Here is a 23202-nt window from a genome sequence, read left to right as displayed (position 1 = left end):
TCTACATCGTTTTCCCAGGGGGTGCTGTTGGGCATCTTTGCCTAGTGCTGAGCACTAACCATTCCTTTTTGGATTTTGGAGGAGCTATATTTCGTTTTATGTAATAGCTATATCAGAATTTTAGCTATTTATAGATACAAGAGCTCTTGGAGATGCTCTAAACACACTGCACTTTATTTATCAGTTTATCTCCTTGTTCGTAATCAGATTTTTTGGTTCCATGACGAGCTGAAGAAGTACCAGGTTGCTTCAGGAACACTATAACGCATCGGTGAGACTATATAGAACTTACATAGTTCCATTGACGCTGCAAAACCACAAGTACAATGCATACGTACATCAGTGCACGTAAAAACCATCAGTGCACATAACCATGGACTGCAGATTTTAATATTTTTAGAGACCTCAACACCCAGTCACAGAAGTGGTGACCTACTACAAACACAATACACTATCGCCCTTCTGAGTTCTGATACAGCTTCCATTCTTCCAAGCAGGGACACAGAAGCTCCAGCATCATCATCATTTCATCCATCAAACGCAAGACTGGTTCGCCAGCTCGAATCGCTCTGCCTGAACCGCAGCAGCCTCCTCAAACACTAGCGCCTCTAACAGCAAGGCCTTCACCTCCCAGGAATCGAAAGGGAAACCCCTCCTCGTGTAGGCATTAAGGAGAGCAGCGCTTCCTTGCTTCACCAGCTTAACAAAGGGACTGCCGCCGATGTCGTCTGTTCTCATGGTTGCTTCCAGCAGGGTGAGGCGTGGCCCGTACCTCTCAACCGACCTGGAGCCAAAGACCTTCCACACAGCTGCTTCCTGAGGCGCGATGTTGGGCCATGGCTCAGCTCCACTGCTCCAGAATCTGCAGAGTACTTGCACGATGTGAGATTTCTTTGGGTGTGTTTAGTTCCCACAAAATTTCCAAACTTTCCATCACATCCATCACATCTCCTATCACATCGAAATATTAAATATAGCAAATAACCCATGCATGGAGTACTAAATGTAGTTAAATAAAAAAAACTAATTGTATAGTTTTGATGTACGTTGCGAGACGAATCTTTTGAGCCTAGTTAGGTCATGGTAGGACAATATTTACAACAAACAAACGAAAAGTGTTACAGTGTGCTACAGTGACTGATGTGACTTTTTCTCCCCCTTTTCCCCTCATCTAAACACAGCCTTTGTTTCTGTTTAATGACTAGTTGGACAAAAGATGGCTAGAAACCTCAATCAAGCTGCTTTCATCCTTAAAATGCGATGTCAACAAAATGCTGATAATGTACTACAGATTTTATCCCTCTCCTTTAAACTGTTTCCTTCATAAAATGCAAGCGCACTATGGCACTATGATAAAAGAAAAGGAATATGCTCCCAAATCTTGTTTGATTGTAAAAGCTCCAAGCCAAGTTTTGGACACTATAGGACTCCTATTGCTTAGCAATTAGAAGGTTGCTGGTACAGATAAGGGCATAAGTTCATAGCTATGATTAATTTGAGGAACGAGAGTACTCTATTCTGCCTGTGATGAGTGAATTGTCAACCGTGCGGTGTGATCGTGTGCTTGATCTTTGAATTGCAGGTACACGGGCGTCGAGTGTCGGCGGGGAGCTGCCGTGGAGGTGCTGTGGCCGATGGACCGTGCGGTGGATGGCGGTGAAGGGCAGCCGAGACCGGAGCTCGGACCGGGCGGTAGCTGTGGCGTCCACTCCTGGATCGAGGGCGCAAGCGGCGACGGGAGGCGGGTTTCTTGGTTTGCGCCACAAAACCAAGGAGGCGGATGACGGTTGAAGACGCCAAGTCGTGGAGGCACGGGCGTCGGTCTCGGGACTGACGGAGGCGACGGGCGTCGACGGCGTCTAGGGCCTCGCTGCGGGCGAGGAGGTGACGGGCATCGGGTGGCGTCTAGGGCCGTCAGAAGGCCGAGGCGGGAACGGCGTCTAGGGCCACGGCGTGGAGGCGGGAATCTTCTCGCGCGTGAGGTTTTGGCGGTTTTCTCAAAACCGGCCACCTACCCGGGTTTGCGGACCCTCCAAAACCACGGACCGGTACTTCGTCGACGTGGCGGCGTCGCAGCAAAGACTTCGAGTCGAAGAAAGAAGCTCCGCCGTCGATCGAGGGTGTACAGCGGGCTGCTGCAGACTCGACCGGTCTGACCGGTCTCCTGGACCGGTCTGACCGGTCTGGCCGCAGCAGTTGGGTATAAAAACCCCCACCAGCCCGTGGCTGGTTGAGTCTCTTGAGCCTTTTGTTTTCTCTTTGTTTTTCCTTCTCCCTGCCCATTATAGCTAATCTCTTCGATTTAGAGGGTGGATGATGGTGTGGTCGGCTCTAACCTTTGTATAGGTGAATTCCTTCGTGAATTATGAATGAAATTGTGTTGAGATTCACCCGTGTGTGCTGAGCTTTTCGTCTTCCCCTTCCCTTTGTGTTTTGGACTTGATTTTTCCTCCTTTGAGATGTTTTGTGTTTGGAGGAGTCAAGTTCTTCGATTCGTGGTTTGATGGACTCGTTGTGACAATTCTAATCTATCTAGCCTAGTGCCAAACCCGCAGGAATCGCGAGTTCTCACGGATTGAGATTTTTGGGTTCTTGAGAAAATCCCAATTTTCTTTGATCTTTCCTTAATTTCTCACGATCTATTAATCTTTTGGTAAAGATCTTTTGGGGATAAGTTCATGGGGTAGATGCGAAACTTTCCTCCAAGTTTCGTTGGATTTGGACTTCGTTTGCTCGAGATTTGACATTTGGAGCCTTGTTGGCGGGCTGTCTGGGAGCGACCGGTCTGACCGGTCTGAGTAACCGGTCGGACCGGTCTGGAATTTGAATTCCCAACCCGACCGGTCTGTGCAACGGGTCTGGCCGGTCTCTGCAGTCCAGTTCTGCGTTTCGACTCGCTTTGCTTCCGCGCTGCGACCTGGGTCTTCTGCTTCGAGATAGCTTGTCCATAGCTATTCTCGCTGACCTAGATTCGAGGGCTTGCGGTGATTTTGGGACATAGGCCGACGGTTCAGATTTCGGAAGAAATTTTGATCGGCTCCCATTCACCCCCCTCTGGTCGCCAGTTTCGGTCCCTCATATCTTCAAAATTCTCAAGAAATTGATTTTTTTTTACGAAGCTGCACCTGCAGGTAGTTTTAGCCACTGTGCTGACTTGTCACTGAAAATAACTACAATTGGAAGGTACTAATTGTGATCCACAAAATTGAATCATGCAGAGGCTATGATAGTAGCTTAGTGCATCTATTGCAGAGAACGCCCAACAATGTCACAACACTTCTCTTCATGAGAAGATGCCCCACAACGGGACAACTTCAACAACCAAAGCTTGAGATTAACGAAACGTTCATACTCCCTCCTTCCCCGTTTATAAGGCATGGTGGAACATGACACGGTCTTCTAAACAACACTTTGACCATTTATTTATCATATATTATATCACTTTTGATTATAAACTTATAATCATTGTAAAATATATTTGATTATGAATCCAATCATATGAAATTTGCATTATAAAAATAAAAATTTAATAGTCAAATTATTGGTCAAAGATGACAATGTTTGAATCTTGATATACGTGTATGCCTTATAAACAGGGAAGGAGGGAGTAGATTCGTGTAATTAATGAAACCAATGTGAATGGTCCTGATGCCACGAGACTAAGCTAGGAGCTGTTTATGATGGCTGTACATGCACAATGGCCAACTTAGAGGAAGCAAAAGGCACCACTTTCAGATACTCCTATATGGAGTGACATGATTGCCACAGGAAATACATTATTACAACAACATTTTTTTTCGATTGGATCAGATGCTCTCTATCTGACCAGACAACACCCTTCATGTTCAAATGTCAAAACGTACTCCATGGGGCAAGTGCTGTACAGCTTATCAGGCTGATTCTATGGAATTGTACGCTCAAGAATGTAGGTTGGGCTTGAGTGTACGACAAGGGATTTCAGAAATGGACATTTGAGGTAGTGGGCTCGCAAAGGAGTGCAAAACAATCTTATGCACCTTTGACTGAAATTTTTAGGCTGAAACGACAACTATTTTAGATCACCCAACAAAAATGGCTACCATTTTTCATTCCTTCTCACTCCCAAACTTTCAGTTGGGTAAGCTACAGAGCCGTCAGTTCCTACATCGTATATGTGTATCTAACCTGAAACCATCCACTTTCTTGACCAGTACTGGAAAGATTTATATCCCTTGTCTATTTCCATCTTAAGACCAGATTCAATGTCTAACTGAACAGTAAACACTGACATAATGACCATCGAAAGTTGTTGAAATAACCTACTAAAAATAGAACCCTCTTGACATACGCGTGAGAAAGGCGCTACATTTTATTCAAGAATGGGGTTGAGAGTAGTATGCTGAGCTGCTTACTGGGGTGTGCATCTCCCAACTGCTCGGGTGTAGAGGTACCCCGGCCACGCGTGCGCGTCGCCGCGGCTGCCGTCGGTGTGCAGCCGCATCCTCCTGCTCTCCCCCTCCTCCGCCGCCGCCACAGGGACCCTACCGTGCATCCCATTTGCTGCCCAGAAGGATGAACAGATGAGGATGAACCAGGCGAGAGCTAGAGGACGGCGCGGCGCCGGAGAACCCATTTCCTCTCTCTCTCTCTCTCTCTCTCTCTCTCTCTCTCTCTCTCTCTCTCCCTCTGCTGTTGTGCTACTGGTTGCTCGCTTTGCTGCTTATCCTACAGGCGACAGACTTTATGGAGCCGAGTTTGAACTGCGGACTCTCTCTCTCTCTCTCTCTCTCTCTCTCTCTCTGAACTCTGAAGGAGCGTGCACCAGCCCACAACAAGATGCGCCGGGCCCATACCTGTCTCGTTACTCGTCATGCCCCGGGTGTGAGATTTTCTTATCTCCCCTTCAACTTTTCATATATTTTTCACTCACAGCTCGCAGCTGAAGGAGACGACAACGGCAAGTATAGAAAGTAAATACAGGTGTTTGGAAGTGTGTTTCAGTAAAGCTGAGCTCTTCTGATTTTTTTATCAATTTGTGTAGCTCTACCTCAAAAGACTTGCCGTCGATATAAATTAGGGAGAGCACGAGAGTGGTACTAGGTACTTATTTCGTTCTCCTGGGTAAAATGTTTAAAATAGAATATTTTCATCTTTGAAATATTAAACATAGACTAATCACAAAATTAATTACAAAACTTGTCTGTAAAATATGAGATGAATTTATTAAAACTAATTAATGTATCATTAGTGTATATTTACTGTAGCAATTTATTATCTAATCACGGACTAATTAGGTTTAAAAGATTCGTCTCGCAATTTATAGTCAATATGTGAAAACCGATTTTTTTGTCTACATTTAATGCGTCATGCTTGTGTTCAAATATTGATGTGATTGATGTGCAAAGTTTTTGACAGAAAACTAAACAAGGTCCGTTTCTTTTTTTTGGTAGCATTGAAGAGTTTTTGACAGAAAACTAAACAAGGTCGGTTTCTTTTTTTTTTGGTAGCATTGAAGAGATTGGATGGAACTTGAGAAACATTTTATTCAGTGGGTATTTTGAGCTTGTGATATTTGGAAAATATCCTATTATAGCTCGCTTTAGCTTTGTTATTTAATCAGACTTTTTTTAACTTTAGCTGCATTGTGCCTTCCACTCTTCCTTACTCAAACGTTACAAGGCTGCAGCTGCCGAAGAAAACTATGCCGCTGATAAACATACAATTACTTGATCCTCAAAACAATTGCTGTTGTATTACTATTGTTTCGTTGGCATGTAATTGTAAAATGTGATTGAAAAATGTAATGGAAAAATGTGATTGAAAAATGCAATGGTAAAAGTGCCAGTACTACTTCTGTCGACTTAACAGAACCAAGTAAAAAGGCAGAGGTATGTACATCCGCACCGCAAGAAAATGCCTTCTTTTTTCCAATTCTAATTCTAGCTAAAAAGAACTCCCTAGTTTGAGGAAAGTTTGACGTAATTAACGAAGACCTAGGAAATCTCAAATACGTTCAGGTATAATATCACGATAAATCAGCCGCATCAATTGGATTATCATGCTGCCGACTTCCATGGGAAAAAGAAGCCTGGACGGCTTCCGGTTGGCGCCACAGTTATCTTTGGCAGGCATCTCCGGGTCGATCTCCACCAAGTCCCAGCTGTCGTCCTCGTCCGTGCTGACACGGCTGCTGCCGTCCGGTTCTTCCCGTCGCTGCTCCTCGAGATGCTCCCGCTCTTCTGAACTACTAGTATCGCAATGCTCCTTCACAGCACAACCTTCTTCTTCATCCTCCGATGAGCTCGCATTGGCTTCCTCTTCATCCTCTGATGAGCTCGTGCTGGAATGCTGTGCCCTGTTCTCATCAGCCCCTTCGTCCGCACCTACGGTGATGTCCTCGCCGATGCCAGCAAGCTCCTCCTCCCTATCTTCGTCGTCTCCCGATTCATCCATCTCCAGAACCAGAAAGCTGTCCTCTTCAAGCAACAGGAGGTCCGCCATGACGCAGAGCCACAGGAAGCTGAGCGCGGCCAGGTAGAAGCCGAGCACGAGGTAGATGACGAAAATTTTGACGCCGGACGCCGCGAGCACCGCCATCGCGCCGCACCTCCACCTGCCGACGGCACCGTCCACGCCTTCCGCCGCCGGTCCCTCGGCTCCCTCGCCGTCGTCCGGCGTCAGCCCGGCTTGCCTGCCAACACTGAGCACCTCGAAGTTCCAGAGGGCCAGGAACGCGAGTTCTATAGGCCGCGGGCCAAGCGTGACGTGGAGGAGCAAGGCGTCGAAGCAGAACGCGACGATGGTCAGGACCCGCAGGAACAGCCAAGACTCTTGCACGTCGAGCCTTGCCTCGCCGGCAGCGTCGCCCTCCCGCTGCTGGGTTGTGCTGCCGTCCGCGCCGCCGGCGCCATCACCGGTGGTGCCAGCTTCGCCGTCGTCGTCGTCGTCATCCGGCAGGTAAATCCAATCCGCTGCCAGCATCGCCAAGCCGCACGCTGCCGCTAAGCACGCGGCGTAGAATTGCGTTCCGCTCATGGTGCGGAAGCGTATTGCGTTCCGCTCATGGTGCGGAAGCGTAAGATCACCTGTGCGGTGAACAGGATGTAGAACCCGATCCCGACGAGGCATACGATGTCCCTGAGCACGAAGCCGACGGCCGCCCCCTCCTCCTCGTCGCCCTTCTTGCACGACGCCGGCGACCTGATCGCGTGGATCGCGCCTCTCAGGTATCCCAGCACCGACGGCGCCTGGGCCCTAGCCTCCTCGCACGCCGCGTCGAGCAGTGCGGTCGCGGCGAGACGGACGACGCGCCCGGTCAGGCGGAGCGCAAACCACGCCGCGCCCGCGGCGTCCCTGTGCTCGCCCCACCTGGCCTCCGCCCACCTCCGCGCGCCGCCCGCACAGCCGGCGACCGCCACGCAGGCGGGCGCGGTCGCGGGGTGCGCCCGCAGGCGCCGCAGGTCGGCCGCCAGGTCGGCGCGCGCGCGCAGCGCGCCCCGCCGCGCGAGGGCGCCCAGCGGGCCCAGGACGGCGCCGACGCGATCCGGCCACACCGCGCCGGCGAAGCAGGCCAGGGAGACGCCGAGCGTGACGTAGTACGCCAGCAGGCTGGGCACGCCCCCCGCGGATGCGGCGACGCAGCAGACGGCGCAGGCGGGGAGGACGAGTGGCGCCGTTGAAGCAGGGGTGGCCGCGGCCGCGGCGCCGACGACGACGCCCGCGCCGTGGGATGCCGCCCGGACGACGACGGCCATGGTGAAGGAGCGTGTCGCGCGCGGGATCGCTATGGCGGGGGAGACGTGGCGAGGCGGGCGTGCATCGGGGGCGGCGCTAGGTTCCCGGCGAGTCAGCCTACAACTCTGCAGCAAGAAAGAAGCAGGAGTAGATCGGGGGAAAGGGATCCGCTGCAGTTCGGCAGTCTGCAGTTGGGCCACTGACAGGTGGGCCTGCATGTGTGGGGCCCACGTGTCAGGGACACCACTGCAGGGCACTCAACTGCAGCGGATCTGGTTCCAGATCGGGGAGAGAACTCATCGGTTGCTTGCAAATAGGCGCGTATCGGGGGCTGCTTCCGTGTTTCCGTTGAAGCAAAGCAGCCTTGCAGGTGAAGAGTTTGGATCCGTCGCGCGATCCTTGGCGCGTAGCGGCCCGTGATCGTGCATGACCTCGAAGCAGAACAAACGCGAGAAAAAAAAAGGACGGGCAAAACACGATCACGGTGGGACTCGAACCCACAATCTCCCGCTCCGGAGGCGAGCGCCTTATCCATTAGGCCACGCGACCACAATGTTCTCAAGTGCGAACGCACAAACTATTTATAGATTAAATATATTGTACCTAAGTAGATGCACTACATGCACAGTGCTAATCCACGTATACGGATGGGAACCTGGTCCGAGTATTACACGACACGAGGATTGCAACTGCAACACCCCCAGCTGGTTGCATCGCCACATGCGTACCGCCTTGAAGCGAACACGCCAGCAATTGGTTGATTTGATGATTCGACGATCCGATCCGATCCAAAGACCACGCATGCAGTGACCCAGCGAGCTCATCCGGCGGCACCGTTCGCTGGTGTTCCGTGGCAACTGCCAACCCGGAGACGCATGCTCCATCTGCCTGCGTACGGCCGCACCCGGGACCGATACTACCTGCCGAGTCAAAAAGCGCATGCAGACCGCCGTGGGCCGTGGCCTATCCTCGCCGGGCAGGGCAGGGTAGGACAGGCAGAGGCGGCTGGGCAACTCCAAGGTCCACCCCTATCCGGCTATCCCGCCAGCACGCTCCGTGGGCCAGGTTCGTGCTTCGCCTTGTTCCCGCGCAACACTGTGAACGATTAGCATAGAGTATCTTCTCCACGCTTCCAAACAAAATGGTTTGGTGGATTTGGACTTGGCATGCTAATGAGTGAGCGATGAGGCCGTCAAAACCAAGTTGCCTTGCCCTCATGCAGCAGCCAGCAGAAACCAAATTAACATCGGGGATGGGGATGGTTACTCTGAACCATAACCTTCAGTGATGATCGATATCACTCCGCAGGATCTTGGAAACTTCCGATGAAGCAGACACACTGAGAACGCAGGATTTTTTTTTTAAAAAAGATGGCAACGCCGATACGAACACGTCGTCTGAACTGAAAGCCAGAACAGAACGCATCGAAGCAGACCGAAACGAGGGCACTTCCCCAGCACGGCAGCACCAGCACGGCGACGCGATGCACAAGATCCCTTGAATCGGAAGGACGCTCCGCGACATTTTTGAATCTCTGATGCGAACCGAATTGTCCCGTGCACGGTCGAGGGTTCCGTGTTGGAGTCTAGCACGGTCCGGTCCGGTCGCCGGAGATTCCTCGCTCATCGTCGCGGCGTATCCAAACCGACGGCGACGTGACCGCCTACCAGCCGCCGGGGCAGAAATTCAGGCAGACGTTGTGCTCCGCACGCGGTCCGCCAGCAGAGCTTAGCCAAGAGATGGACTACTGCAGCTCCAGCTCCAGTGAAGCAAAGGTAACAACTCGCCGCGACTGGACGGTTCACTGATGCGATGCTGCCACCCGCTCGAGACGTGTTGAGCGGGAGCGAGAGCGGCCAAACGCCAACAACTCTCCTCCGGGGGCCCGGCGCCGACGTGGCGCGCCGCGACCACGGGGGGTCAGGAAACGGGTGCGCTGGCCGGTTACAAGGCGGCCAGGGCGGACGGGCGCCTGGGTTCTCTTCCAGGGCGCCGCTCGTCCTCTATAAAGGACAGCCGCTCGGCGCCCGCACCAGACCAGCCCACCACCGCGCTCCCCACTCGTGCTGGCCCGGTCGGTCCTCCGACGCGCGCGCTCCGGCTCCGCCGTCCCCGCCCGTGCCGGCAGGTCGTCGGGGTGCTCATCCGATCCGTCTCGCCGCCGCCGGATCCCGGGGCGCGGCACGCCCCTCTCGTGATCCCGGTGCGCCACCCTGCAACCCCCTTCCCTTCCCCCCGTCTTTCTTTACTGTCGCGTCTCTTTCGCTCCTCTCCACCTCTGCCGTGGAGGAGTTGAGTTCCCGGCTCGGCGTCCTGTTGTGTCGGAGCACACAGGAGCAGCTGTGACCAGCTGCTCATCATCCACCCTATCGGGGATACATTCGGACCCCCGCACCGCACGGCTGCTGCTCCTAAAAAGCGACAAAGATTTGTACCATGCCAACGATCATGTGACGGAGCGAAGCACCGTACCGCACTAGCTGAGGATCCGACTCATGAGCATCCTCTGAAGCCTCTGCCGCTCCCCCTGTACGCAGAGCAGCAGGATGGTGGCCAAGGCCGTGGACCTGCGGTCGGACACGGTCACCAAGCCCTCCGACGCCATGCGCTCCGCCATGGCCTCGGCCGACGTCGACGACGACGTCCTGGGCGCCGACCCCACCGCGCGCCGCTTCGAGGCCGAGATGGCCGCGCTCATGGGCAAGGAGGCCGCGCTCTTCGTGCCCTCGGGCACCATGGCCAACCTCGTCTCCGTCCTCGCGCACTGCGACGTCCGGGGCAGCGAGGTCATCCTCGGCGACGCCTCGCACATCCACGTCTACGAGAACGGCGGCATCTCCACCATCGGCGGCGTCCACCCCAAGACCGTGCCCAACAACCCCGACGGCACCATGGACATCGATAGGATCGTCGAGGCCATCAGGGACCGCGCCGGGGCGCTGCTGTACCCGACCACCAGGCTCATCTGCTTGGAGAACACGCATGCAAAGTGAGCTGCCGCACGAACTGATACCTGTTGCTGTGATCTTTGCTGCTCAAAATTCATGCTTTTTTTTAATCTAATGATCGGTATGTTTCTGCTTGTTTCTGCAGTTGCGGTGGGAAATGCTTGTCTGTAGAATACACTGACAAGGTTGGGGAAATTGCCAAGAGCCATGGCCTCAAGCTTCACATTGATGGAGCCCGCATTTTTAACGCCTCCGTGGTAAATAGTATGGGCAGTCCGGTTCTGAATTTCTTATATCATCTCTTACAGAGCTGTGCAAAACCAAGCGTTAGTATGTCTGCATGCCATCCTTGCCTATTAATCATTGTGTTCATTGTGCCAGGCACTTGGAGTTCCTGTAGATAGACTCGTGAAAGCTGCTGATTCAGTTTCGGTATGTGGAAACTTACTACTGGGTACTACTGTGCTCAATTATAAAGCTTACTAGGTGCGAATGGACTAATGATAAACATATGATGCTGTTTATATTTCTCTCTGAAACTTAACTGCAGGTATGCCTATCAAAAGGTTTAGGCGCCCCCGTTGGATCAGTTATTGTTGGTTCCAAGGCCTTCATTGACAAGGTCTGATCAGTTGTGCTTCTAAGTTTAAACTGCCGAGATGCATTTCTTTTTGGAGAAAAAAAAAGAGAACTGCCCACCTCAAGTAATATTGGAAATCTGAACAATACCTCCAGGCCAAAATTCTTAGGAAGACCCTAGGGGGTGGAATGAGGCAGATTGGTGTTCTTTGTGCTGCTGCTTATGTTGCCGTTCGTGACAACAGGGGAAAGCTTGCGGATGACCACAGAAGGGCGAAAGTTTTGGCAGGTTTCATATTTTTCTTTCTGGAATCAAACTTCACTTGATTTTGACAATTGACTCGAAATTCCAGAGAAGCACTTGCTTTCTCCCCAAAAATAAAAAAAATGATGAGCTTATTTTGAAAAGAAATCAAGTCCTTGTCAACTTGAAACGTTAATTTTGCTTTCCAATTTTGACCCTAAACTTTGTATCTGTTGTTCATCTCCGTAGAGGGACTGAAGAAAATTAAACAGTTTTCAGTGGATTCCGCTTCGGTTGAAACCAATATGGTTAGTCTACTGATATATTTGATCATCCTATTTCCCACTATGTAAGGATCTTATATGTAACTATCTATGCTTGGAAAGGTATTCTTTGATATCATGGATCCACGCATATCACCTCACAGACTATGCCAAGTCTTGGAACAACGCAATGTTCTTGCAATGCCAGCGAGTTCAAAAAGGTGAAAAAAATCCATTCTCTTACTGACTAACTTTGGATTTAAGTATCCTAGTCGATCCTTTATCAGTCCTAACATTGTTTAAGACATCTTTGCTACCTTTAATTTTATTAACATGCCAGACTGAAAGTACAATACTGAAACTCTGCATTCAATTAGCAAAATAAACCTTTTCTCTGAACACTTGAGATAGCATCTAACATTTTGCACAAATTTGAATTAACTGTTTATATTGAACTCCGCATTGCAGTGTAAGGTTCGTCCTCCATTACCAAATTTCAGATAGTGACGTTCAGTATGCATTGACATGTGTGGAGGTATGCAAAGGCTTGGACCACTTTCATTCTTCACTGTTACGTTTAGTTTCTGTGACAGTACGGTTTTTTCGTTTTCAGAAAGCTGTTGATGATCTACTGAAGGGCGGCGCTAAGTTTGAGCATTTGACAAATGGAACTACGAAGAACTCATACGGGCACTAGATCGCTTCATGTGTCCTGCTTGTTTGTGATCAACGCTTGCTATTGCAGTCACTCGGTCACACATTTCCTGAATAATCGTTGCTGTTCACTCTTTGCTCGGATGTGCCAGTGTTGTAGTTTACCTTCCCATAATTGTTCGATCTTCTTCCGTTTCCTGGTAAGATGGATGCGGTGAAGTTAAACTAAAATAAGTCTATACATCCACACACACAACCCACAAAAAAAAAGATTAGAACAGAATGTCTTATGCAAAGAGAAAATACAGCACAAAAGTAAAGGTAAAGCAAAGAATTACATGTGCAGAATTAATATGGGACCCAAGGAATACATTACCAGGATGAACTTACATGTGCAGAATTATATACTGCTAGAGATGGGCTTAATGGGCCGATCTCTAATATAAACTTGCTCCCTCCTTACTATTATCATACACACAGACACAGTACAGGGACTGATGACCTGACCTGGCCCAGTTGGCCAATTCTTCAAAGAACAGCTTCATGCATGAATGGTACGGATCACACAAATGCTACCTTGACCCTTGGCACAATGGCACCTCTTCCTAGTTCCTACCATTAAAATTTGTTGGCGGTTGGCGCACTCCCCAGTCCCCTGAGGTCTTTGTTTGGGATACATACTAATCCTCTCCAATCCATACTTGTCGGGAGGGATTGAGATGAAAATTTAGTTCATTCCCCCCCTCCAATCCATACGTACTGGGAGGAAATTTGTTTATCCAAACAAGGCAGGAGCACTGCCAGTATTCTCTGCCGTCTTGTCCGTTTTGATGGACTCCTAGCCAAACGCACGACACGGGCCACGACGCCGCCGCAGTTCTGCGTTGGCTGCGCCTCTGGCCGGATGGTCGGATGGAGTTTCCTCTGTACCCTAGCTCCCTCGCCGCCACGGCGAGCGCGCGCATGGAGGACGAGGGCGTGTCGGCTCGTCCGTGTCGCCGCTCGCCTGTTTGGATCTGGCCGCTTATTCGGGGCTGTTCGGCTGATTTAAAAGCTGGCTGATTTCGGCTGATTTAATAGTATCATGTAAGAAAAAATAAGTCAAAACAAACTAAAATAAACCGGAAAAAAAGAAGCGAACATGGCCTTCGTTCCGGGGGCGGGTAGGCGGCCTGGGCGCACCTTGAACGGTGGCGCGCCGTTGCCTTGTTGCTTTCGATCTGTTTGGTCTCTGCCGTGTGGGACTTGAGCTCCGTGTTGGTGCCCACTGCCCAATTCTGTATTTCTGTTGGAGCGGAGCATCAGAGACAGAAAAAGGCCTCAAGCAGCAGCAAGTGCACAGCGCATCAATGCATCACCATCCATCATTTTCCCCCTTTGAATACTGTTGGCGCAAATTTATTGCCAACACACGAACGTGCTCCAACGCGTAGCGAGCGGCGGCACGACTCAGCGCCGATTTTCAGACTGGTTAGGAATACCGGTCAGATCGGTTGTCGCCGGGTAGACCGGCAGTGGACCAACGAACGCTGCTCGGGAAGAACACATCGGGGCAAGCGCACACGGGATTGCTCTAGGCTCGGCAAGCCAGCCAGGGCCCCCTCGATTGACGTAGAGACGAGGATGAACATCAAATATTAGATTAGAAAAGTTAGAGAAAAAAATAATAAAAAATAAAAGTTGTATATTTGATCGATTGGATACCGTCAATTCGCCGTGGTTCTTTATATTTATAGGGTGGAGAGGTCTTGCCCCACAAGAATCACTCTGTTCGCTTCAATCAGCCAACAATATTTTCCTCTCACATCAAACCAGGCATCAGTTACCAGTCAACCAGCAATATTTTTCTCTCACAACAAATCAGCATCAGCCACCAGCCACAACCAGCCAAACAGAGTGATTCTTTTTACAGATAAAACTCTATGAAATAAATCAAATACACTCGGACTCTATGGACCGGTCTGACCACTCATGCCTACCGATCAGACCGATTGTATTCTGACAAACCAGCTACTGTGTACAAACTGGTCTGACTGCTCTTGCCCAACTTAATCGGCTTAATACCAATTTTGATCGTCAACTAATACAAAGCATCATCCATCAACATACTACCGGTGTCTCTCAAAGCGCGATAGATTTGCCGATTTTTAAGGAGAAAGCAAACCATATCCCAATCCCAAAGACAAAGTTGTTTCCAAGGATCTGACCATACGCCCACCCCAGTGCGGCAGTGCTCCAGTTGAGCATCCAGTTCTTGAGCTTTGGCGACGGTATCTCATCGCTCGGCTCTGCCGCTCCCTTCAGCAGAGTCTTCGTAGGCTGCAGCAGCGCCAAAATGGCGAGCAAGGTGGTGGACCTCCGGTCGGACACGGTCACCAAGCCCTCCGAGGCTATGCGGGCCGCCATGGCTGCGGCCGACGTCGACGACGACGTCGTGGGCGTCGACCCGACCGCGCGGCGCTTCCAGGCGGAGATGGCCTCGCTCATGGGCAAGGAGGCCGCGCTCTTCGTGCCCTCGGGCACCATGGGCAACCTCATCTCCGTCCTCGCGCACTGCGACGTCAGGGGCAGCGAGGCCATCCTCGGCGACAACTCGCACATCCACGTCTACGAGAACGGGGGCATCTCCACCATCGGCGGCGTGCACCCCAAGACCGTGCCCAACAACCCCGACGGCACCATGGACATCGACAAGATCGTCGCCGCCATCAGGCACCCGGATCTGCATTACCCGACGACCAGGCTCATCTGCTTGGAGAACACACACGGGAAGTGAGTTGCACAAAATACCTGTTGCCGATCTTGCTCCTTTTCAGGTGGACGGGTGCTTTCTTTCTCCCCCATCTCACGCCCGAGATTTTATCTTCCTCCCTCTTCACCTGAATTAGTGGGATTAGAGAGGAAGAGAAAAACAATTTCAATGAACATAACTTTTCCCTATCTTAAATTCTTAATTCGTATTATTCCAACTGTTTCTGCAGTTCTGGTGGAAAATGTTTATCTGCAGAATACACTGACAAGGTCGGTGAAATTGCCAAGAGCCATGGCATCAAGCTTCATATTGATGGAGCTCGCATTTTTAACGCCTCTGTGGTGAGTCATGTGCTGTAAATTTACAATCTCCTTTTTTTTAGAATAATTTACAATCTCCTTATGATACTAAGGGTCTGTTTAGATGGGCTAAAGTTGACCGCTAAATTTTAACACTCATTAGCACTTATACTTTTGCTAATTTTTTGAGTCTTGAATAAAGTTTAGCCCCACCTGTTAGCACTCCCGTTTGGTTAGGATAGTACTAAACTTTAGCATTTTGGGACATTAGCACTTGGATACAAACACCCCCTACGTGCAACAGAGTTAGCAAAACTGCCACTTATGATGCATCTCTTATTGGTCTAACATTTTCACTTGGACCATATATCTTCAAAATAATTTTTCCATAAATCTAAGCATGCATTCTAGCCTCTTAATTCACGGTGTTGATTGTGCCAGGCACTTGGAGTCCCTGTAGATAGACTTGTGAAAGCTGCTGATTCAGTGTCGGTATGTCTCAATTTGCTGAGCAATGCGTCCAGTTGTACAATTTACATGTGAATGGACTACAGATAAAGATATGATGTTGAAGGTGATTCTATTTCTCTCGGAAACTTAAACTGCAGGTGTGCCTATCTAAAGGGTTAGGCGCCCCCGTTGGGTCGGTTATTGTTGGTTCGAAAGACTTCATTGAGAAGGTCCGATCAATTGTGCTTTCTAAAATTAACCTGCAGTGATGTATCTTTCACAAAAAGAAAACAACTGCAGAGATCAAGTAACAATGGAAATCTGAACGGTGCCTTCAGGCCAAAATTCTTAGGAAGACCCTAGGTGGTGGCATGAGGCAGGTTGGAGTTCTCTGTGCTGCTGCTCAAGTTGCCGTCCGTGACACTGTGGGAAAGCTTGCAGATGACCATAGGAAGGCTAGAGTTTTGGCAGGTTTCGTATTTTCTTTCTGGAATCTAACTTTTTTTCATTTTTTTATAATAACAAGCCACAATGCCCGAAAAGAGCACTTGCTTTCTCCCTAGAAACTAAGGAACTATAATGCACTTGTTTGAAAAGGAACAAAGTCATTGTTAACTTGAAACCTGATCCTTTTGTTTCTGAATTTTAATCGTGAACTTTGTATATCTCGCTCATTTGCTCAGAGGGACTGAAGAAAATTAAACATGTTACAGTCGATCCAGCTTCCGTTGAGACCAATATGGTTTGTCTTCTAGACTACTTATTTGATCCTCTTAATTTCCACTACGTAAGGGTCTTTCATGTAACATATCTACCCTTCGCAAGGTATTCTTCGATATCGTCGATCCACGAATATCACCTGACAATCTATGCCAAGTCTTGGAACAGCACAATGTGTTTGCAATGCCAGCGAGTTCAAAAAGGTGAAGTTCCGCTCTCTTTTATTGCAGAGTAATTTTGGATTTAGCCTGCTCAGTCTTCTAGTATTCCTAACATGTTTTGGCTATCTTTGCTACATTACATTCATTTTTTACCAATAAGCTGGACTGCTTAGTATCCGTAGCCTGACTGAAAACTCCATGTTCAATTGGCAAAATCCAATGTTAACTGTCCGTATTGAACTCTGTATCTATCATGCAGTATCAGGTTCGTCCTCCATTACCAAATTTCAGACGCCGACGTTCGATACGCAGTGACATGTGTTGAGGTATGCAAAAAGCTTGAGACCACTTTCTAGTTTCACCATTAGCATTTAAATTTTGGTCGTGTTCATGCTTTCAGAAAGCTTTTGAAGAGCTATTGAAGGGTGGTACAAACTTGGAGCCCCTGACAAACGGTACTATAAGAAGTTCATACGGGCACTAGATCACTTCCATTCGGGGGCACTAGATCACTTCCCTTTGGACCGCCCCAATGTACAAGCTCGGTGGCCAGCAATATTTTCTTTAAACCAGCAGGAGCACTGCTTAATAATTATTTAATAAGAAGGGAAGCACGTGAAGGTTGACGATAGATTCTGTTACAAGTTGTGAAGAACTGTTGTTGGTGTTTGTGATGGTGACCTGCTTGTTTGCTGTGATCAGCGCTAGAAGTGAAAATGTTAGAAATGAGCTTAATCTTCGCTAGATGCCGCGCCGTCGTCGCTGCTTGCTCTGCCGCCGGCATCAATCGCTCAAGCGATGCCAAGCTTTCGTCGTTCAGCTTCCGGAGCAGCAGCCCAACTGTTAGGCCCGAGCCTGACGGAATGAGAATGGGCCTGACGCCTGGCGGAGAAAAGGATCCGTAATTGGCGGGCTCTGTAGCGCTCCGTTTGGCCAGATATGGGCCTGACGGCCCGCCGGTCCGCTGCGCGCGAGGAGGAGGAGATCGCCGGCGGCGGCGGCGGGAGATCATTGGTCTCATGGAGGGGCGACCGCGCGTGGGTGTTCTGGCCCGGCGCAGGGCACCGCTGCCTGCTGGTCCGTCGGCACGCGCGCGCGGGCTGAGCTGAGCCCGCCCGGGGGCACGCCGGGGCTAGAGCTGCCGGCTGCCGCGATGACGATGGGGCCGCACGTGTGGGGCCTCGGCTGGCAACACAACCACCGCGCGGGGAGAGGAAGAGGATCGGATCGGATCGGAGCACCGGCTCTGGCTCCGCTGGGTCGTCGTCGTCGTCTCGTCCCCGAGCGCCGACACAGAGTACAGCGACCCATGCGAGACGGTGACCCGCGCCGGCCCCCCCCCCCCCCCCCCCCCCCCCCCCCCCCCCCCGACCGACCGACCGATCAAGCCCCCTGCGTGCGCCGGTGGGGGATCAGCCCGGCCGCCCGGCTGCAGCCAGCCTGCAGGCGCGGCCCCAGCAGCACAGTGATGGCGGCAGAACAGGCCGCGGCGTGCGGGGCACAGGCCACAGGCCACAGGCCACAGGGAGCAAAAATCATGGCAGAAATAGTCGTATTCGTCGCCCAATTATGATCGTAGGATCAAATTCATCCCCAACTCTCAATTAGATCAATTTAGTCCTCCAACTTTTATTTTGGTATCAATCTCGTCGTCCCTTATCATAATTGGTCATCAATATTAGCATGCCACATCACTCTACACATATACATTTTCCATTGACCCATCACTACCAAATATCATATGTCTTCTCCGTCTTTTACAGAAAATTTAACTATTGGCCATTCTTACGGATGACACTCTTTTGAAGGTCATTATAAAAAATATATTTTATATATTTGCCAATTTTGCTGACGTGTCAAGACACCGTGACTTACTGATACTAGCGCGGATCGGCTATGTAAAATGACCACGGTGCTTTTAAAGGAGTGACAAATATGTAGAAGTTATTCTAACAATGGCCTTAGAAGGAGTGTCATCCGTAAGGATGTTAAATAATTAAATATCCCCCCTTTTACAAGGTTATTCAAACTCCATCCACCTTATTCTCTCTCATCTCGCACTCTGCTTAACATTGAGTAAATTGGAAAACAAACCATGGTTTAAGAGAAAATAAAGGGTTGGTGGTGACCTCAACAATAGATGAAGGATAGGGGGGGATGCAACACAAGAGGTATATAGGATATTTGGTACTAAGACTGACCTCAGCAGCCTGTCCCGCGCGTCCGCCTGCCCGCGCGCCCGCACGCTGCGTCCGCAGCGTGCCCCGCCGCGGCCGGCCGGCCGCCCGCCATGTCAATATCTAGACGCCTCCAGCACAAGCTGTGGGACCGAAGCCGGCGACCAGAGAGGGGGGTGAATGGGAGCCGATCAAAATTTCTTCGAAATTCAAATCGTCGGCCTATATCCCGAAAATCACCCGAGCCCTCAAGCGTTCTGACCAAGTTTTGGTATAGCTATTGAAAATCTAAACCAACACAGAAGGCCTCGAACGAGCGAACGAACCTACGAAGCAAATCGGAAGCAAAACCGAAAAACTGCAGAACTGGTCTGCCTGGACCGGTCTGACCGGTGCGCTATACTGGTCTGATCGGTGCGCTGGACCGGTCTAACCGGTCGTGCCTACCGGTCTGACTAGGGTTGAAAATGGGATGGGAAAATCCCGTCCCGACCGGCTCCGTTTACTGTTTAAACCGACCGTAAACCGTTTCCACGAAAAAATAGGAAAATGGGAAAACAAAATGAGAAAACGGGCGGGAACGGGAACAGAAACGGTTGGGGTGTTTTCCCGACCGTTTTCACGGTTCCCGTTTTCAGCCGGGAAAATTTCCGCGGGAATTCCCGTATTTGTCGTAGTCGGTTGTGTTACCTGTGTTGGAAACGTGAATTGTTATTTGCATGTGTTCCAACGTGAATTGTGAATTCGTGATTCACTTTACCTATGTTTCTTAGTTATACGAGTCTTGTTTCCATGTTATTTATGCATAGTTGCAATTATTTTATCGAGTTAAATGTTTGAAGAGGTTGTATGTATTTTCCCGTTTTGAGTTATCGATTACCGATCGTAATCGGCATGCTCCCGACCGATTGATTCCGTTTCCGATATCCCGTAATACCGATTTTGTTTTCCCGTCCGATTTTTCCGTTCCCGTTTCCATTCCCGACCAAAAAATACAGTTGCGGGAACGGTTGAGGGGTTTTCCCGGCCGTTCCCGACTGTTTTCATCCCTAGGTCTGACCGGTGGCACCCAGAAAACCCCGAAAACTTGGATTCAAACGGGAAATCTCGATCAAACGACCACGAAAATCGATGAAACTTGGGGGATTGCTTCGCCCCTACCCCGTGAACATATCCCCAAAAGATCTCGTCCCAAAGATCAACGAATCATGAGAATTATGGGGGAGATCAAAAGGAATTGGGGTTTTCTCAAACACTCAAGAACTCGAATTCGAATACGCCAGTGATTCCAGAGGGTTTAGGTCAGAGTTGGGAGCACGAGAATCACAGCAAAGAACTCGTAGCCTCCTCTCAATCAAGTGTGCCAAAAACGAAATCGAAAATCCATTGCACAAGGCACAAAACCAGGGGATTGAATCAAATCAAAAGCCTAGAGGGCACGAGGAGGATAGGGCCTCCTTTCCCAATCAAATCCCTTACAAGGTTTCAACAATCCATGGACAAAATCAACTCAAACGAGAGGAACAGAGGGAGAGAGATGTAGGGGCGGCGGCCCGGAGAAACAGAGAGTACACGAACAGATTACAAAAGCCGCCCATAACCTAACACAAGTGAAGGGGTATTTATACCCGCGGGACCGGTCAGACCGGTACGCTGGACCGGTCAGACCGGTTGGTTAGACCGGTCAGACCGGTGCCAGGGACCGGTCATACCGGTTGGCCTGCAGCACCCCCTGTACATGATCTCATCCGACGGCCGAGGTTCTTTCTTCGAAACGAAGTATTCTCCGCGATGCCGCCGTCTTGATGAAGATCCAGTCCGCGGTTTTGGAGGGTCCGCGAAACCCGGGTAGATGGCCGGTTTTGAGAAAACCGCCAAAACCTCACGCGCGGGAAGATTCCCGCCTCCACGCCGTGGCCCTAGACGCCGTTCCCGCCTCGGCCTTCTGACGGCCCTAGACGCCGCCCGATGCCCGTCACCTCCTCGCCCGCAGCGTGGCCCTAGACGCCGTCGACGCCCGTCGCCTCCGTCAGTCCCGAGACCGACGCCCGTGCCTCCACGACTTGGCGTCTTCAACCGCCGTCCGCCTCCTTGGTTTTGTGGCGCAAACCAAGAAACCCGTCTTCCGTCGCCGCTTGCGCCCTTGATCCAGGAGTGGACGCCACAGCTGCCGCCCGGTCCGAGCTCCGGTCCCGGCTGCCCTTCACCGCCGTCCACCGCACGGTCCATCGGCCACAGCACCTCCACGGCAGCTCCCCGTCGATACTCGACGCCCGTGTACCTGCAATCCAAAGACCAAGCGCACGATCACACCGCACGGTTGACAATTCACTCATCACAAGCAGGATAGAGTACTCTCGTTCCTCAATCTCCCCCTTGATGAGTGCATTGTCAACACACCACAAAATGAACTAAGAGAAGTGAACCAAAGAGAAACAAGAAAGTGAAGAACTCAAGCAAGTGACACAAAGCTCAGAAAAGCAGAAACAGTCACTTACTCAAGCAGAAATCGATCCCCTAAGACAAGGGCAACGGCTCGACGCAATCGATCAAAAGCCAAAACATGACTCCTCAAAGACAGAGGTAACGCTCGACGCAGTCATGCAAGAAGCATAGGGAAAACGAGGAAAACTAGGAGCCAAGAACAAAGCAGAAACTCCTCAAGCAAAGTTTTTCCCTCTCACAAGTGCAACTCTCCTAAAATGATGCACTCTCAAAGCCCTGTGCTCAACAAGTTTTTCAAAAAATCAAACAAGTCTCCCCCTTGTTCGATCACTTCTCTCAAAAATTTTCCCCCTTGTTGGCACATGCACACATCAAGCCTAAAAAGATCTAAAGCTCCCCCTGAAGCAAAAACTCCCCCTGAACCGATGCTATGCCATGAATGCAATGCAGGAGGTGTAAGTGAAATCATTCAGGGATACAAGGATATGAGCAACATCTAGTCACAAGCACGTGTGCATCCACAAACCAGACCTGCATCTAGCTCAAAAGGGTATATCAAATCAGTCTAGAGCTAGGCAAGTTCAGTTTAGGAGAAATAAAAGCATCACCCATGATCTAGCACTAATAAGTAGGAAATGGAAAGCAGTGCTACTCAAACTCATACAGGTGAGCCAAACCAGCCAAAACAAGTTGCCAACATTCCTTTTTCAATCAAATTTATCTCAATCAATTCTTAATGCTAGGGGTTGAAAGCTTGTCATGCTTTACTTAGCAACGAGGCCAAGCCTATGCCAAAAGACAATCAGAAGCTTAAAGCACTCGTTTCAGTCATGCACAGCCTTGCCCGGGTTCTCACAAGTGCAAAGTGAGCCGTCCCGAAATCTCGATCAGTGCGACAAGTAATCCCACCTGGATCTTTTCAATCCATTTCAAGAACAGTTCAAGCAATTTTATCAGATTTAGATCATTTCAAGTATGAATTGCTGAATGAAAAGCCACACTAGCATGAATAAGATAGCAAAGCACATTAACACACCCTAACATGCTAGTAGCCAAGACAGGGTGATCATGTTTTCAGATTTTCAAATCAAAATAGCTTAACTCAGATGATGTCATATACACAATGGAGCAAGCTATACATGATCAAGTTTATCAACTCACACTAGCAGGCACTAGAAGATCATAGCAATGTATACAAGAATGCTAGTGCAAGTGAGATAATGCAAAATGCAAACATGTACAATGCGTATGCACAAGCAACTAACCTAGCTAAAACTTAAGAGAAAGACACCGAAAAGCCAAAAGCTAAGCAACTGAAAAATTCAGCAAATACAACGGCTCAAAGACACACAGGACTAGACCAATGAATCCAACTGAGTACCATGGAAAAGGCAACAATCAGAAAACCACCAATCCATCCTGAGAGGAAAACGTACAAGCCGAATGCTCTCATACCTCGATGAAGATCCCGCAGGACCTAGAGCATAGCAAGCTCGAGGTCACCTCCCCTGCGTCCTCAGCGGATCCATCTTCTGCTCGAACAGGTTCTTGTAGAGGTGAACGATCGAAGTGGAAGTAGTGGTACTGGATCGCCCTCCTAAGCTGAGGTAGTCGAAGCAGAAGGGGCCGGAGCCTGCAGCTGGCGCAGTAACTCCGGATCATCATCGACACCTGAGGTAGAGCTCCCCCTCAACAAGTGATACCTAGCACAAGAGAAGCTAGGACATGAGAAAATAGCAAACACCAAAGATCCAGAGCAAAACTCAAGCAAACGGTTAGGTGTTAGTTAAACTACAT

At 50.0% G+C, this 23202-nt stretch overlaps 3 protein-coding genes and 1 non-coding gene across 5 annotated transcripts; 2 read left to right on the top strand and 2 right to left on the bottom strand.

Annotated features, from left to right (window-relative positions):
* Positions 1–244: 244 nt before the first annotated feature.
* On the bottom strand, positions 245–4740 carry LOC120642560. 2 transcript variants are annotated; one of them, XM_039919140.1, is made up of 3 exons: positions 4663–4740; positions 4392–4628; positions 245–862 (listed from the first exon to the last, which is right to left on the bottom strand). In XM_039919140.1, exons 2-3 carry the CDS (start codon positions 4610–4612, stop codon positions 535–537), a joined length of 549 nt encoding a protein of 182 aa, XP_039775074.1. In that variant the 5' UTR covers positions 4613–4628; positions 4663–4740; the 3' UTR covers positions 245–534. The 2 variants fall into 2 exon arrangements, with proteins under 2 accessions (XP_039775074.1, XP_039775073.1); XM_039919139.1 differs by lacking the exon at positions 4663–4740 and having other exon boundaries at positions 4392–4656.
* Positions 4741–8189: 3449 nt separating this feature from the next.
* On the bottom strand, positions 8190–8262 carry TRNAR-CCG. Its single transcript has one exon. It is a non-coding gene; the product is annotated as a tRNA-Arg (tRNA).
* A 1997-nt stretch (positions 8263–10259) lies between these two features.
* LOC120642477 (probable low-specificity L-threonine aldolase 1) lies at positions 10260–12545 on the top strand. The gene is made up of 9 exons (XM_039919029.1): positions 10260–10702; positions 10807–10918; positions 11043–11093; positions 11212–11283; positions 11397–11529; positions 11734–11792; positions 11871–11968; positions 12216–12282; positions 12361–12545. The coding sequence occupies exons 1-9, from the start codon at positions 10260–10262 to the stop codon at positions 12442–12444; spliced, it is 1119 nt and encodes a 372-aa protein (XP_039774963.1). The 3' UTR covers positions 12445–12545.
* Positions 12546–14472: 1927 nt separating this feature from the next.
* On the top strand, positions 14473–17452 carry LOC120642480 (probable low-specificity L-threonine aldolase 1). The gene is made up of 9 exons (XM_039919032.1): positions 14473–15173; positions 15383–15494; positions 15894–15944; positions 16061–16132; positions 16241–16373; positions 16586–16644; positions 16728–16825; positions 17043–17109; positions 17184–17452. Exons 1-9 carry the CDS (start codon positions 14737–14739, stop codon positions 17265–17267), a joined length of 1113 nt encoding a protein of 370 aa, XP_039774966.1. The 5' UTR covers positions 14473–14736; the 3' UTR covers positions 17268–17452.
* The last annotated feature ends 5750 nt before the right edge of the window (positions 17453–23202 follow it).

The sequence above is a fragment of the Panicum virgatum genome, chromosome 7K, assembly GCF_016808335.1.
Source record: "Panicum virgatum strain AP13 chromosome 7K, P.virgatum_v5, whole genome shotgun sequence".
NCBI lineage: Eukaryota > Viridiplantae > Streptophyta > Magnoliopsida > Poales > Poaceae > Panicum > Panicum virgatum.
The sequence above is the reverse complement of the archived record's forward strand: the minus strand, read 5'-3'. Positions and strand labels throughout refer to the sequence as shown.

What these genes read in the sequence shown, in the direction of transcription:
- LOC120642560 (XM_039919140.1), bottom strand. Translation starts at nt 4,612, where the DNA reads ATGGGTTCTCCGGCGCCGCGCCGTCCTCTAGCTCTCGCCTGGTTCATC. An exon ending in GTTGGGAGATGCACACCCCA is followed by an intron (nt 863 to 4,391) that starts GTAAGCAGCTCA and finishes AGTACTCTGCAG; the next exon opens with ATTCTGGAGCAGTGGAGCTG.
- LOC120642477 (XM_039919029.1), top strand. Translation starts at nt 10,260, where the DNA reads ATGGTGGCCAAGGCCGTGGACCTGCGGTCGGACACGGTCACCAAGCCC. An exon ending in AAGCTGCTGATTCAGTTTCG is followed by an intron (nt 11,094 to 11,211) that starts GTATGTGGAAAC and finishes ACTTAACTGCAG; the next exon opens with GTATGCCTATCAAAAGGTTT. An exon ending in ATGCATTGACATGTGTGGAG is followed by an intron (nt 12,283 to 12,360) that starts GTATGCAAAGGC and finishes TTTCGTTTTCAG; the next exon opens with AAAGCTGTTGATGATCTACT.
- LOC120642480 (XM_039919032.1), top strand. Translation starts at nt 14,737, where the DNA reads ATGGCGAGCAAGGTGGTGGACCTCCGGTCGGACACGGTCACCAAGCCC. An exon ending in TTGGAGAACACACACGGGAA is followed by an intron (nt 15,174 to 15,382) that starts GTGAGTTGCACA and finishes CTGTTTCTGCAG; the next exon opens with TTCTGGTGGAAAATGTTTAT. An exon ending in CGAAAGACTTCATTGAGAAG is followed by an intron (nt 16,133 to 16,240) that starts GTCCGATCAATT and finishes CGGTGCCTTCAG; the next exon opens with GCCAAAATTCTTAGGAAGAC.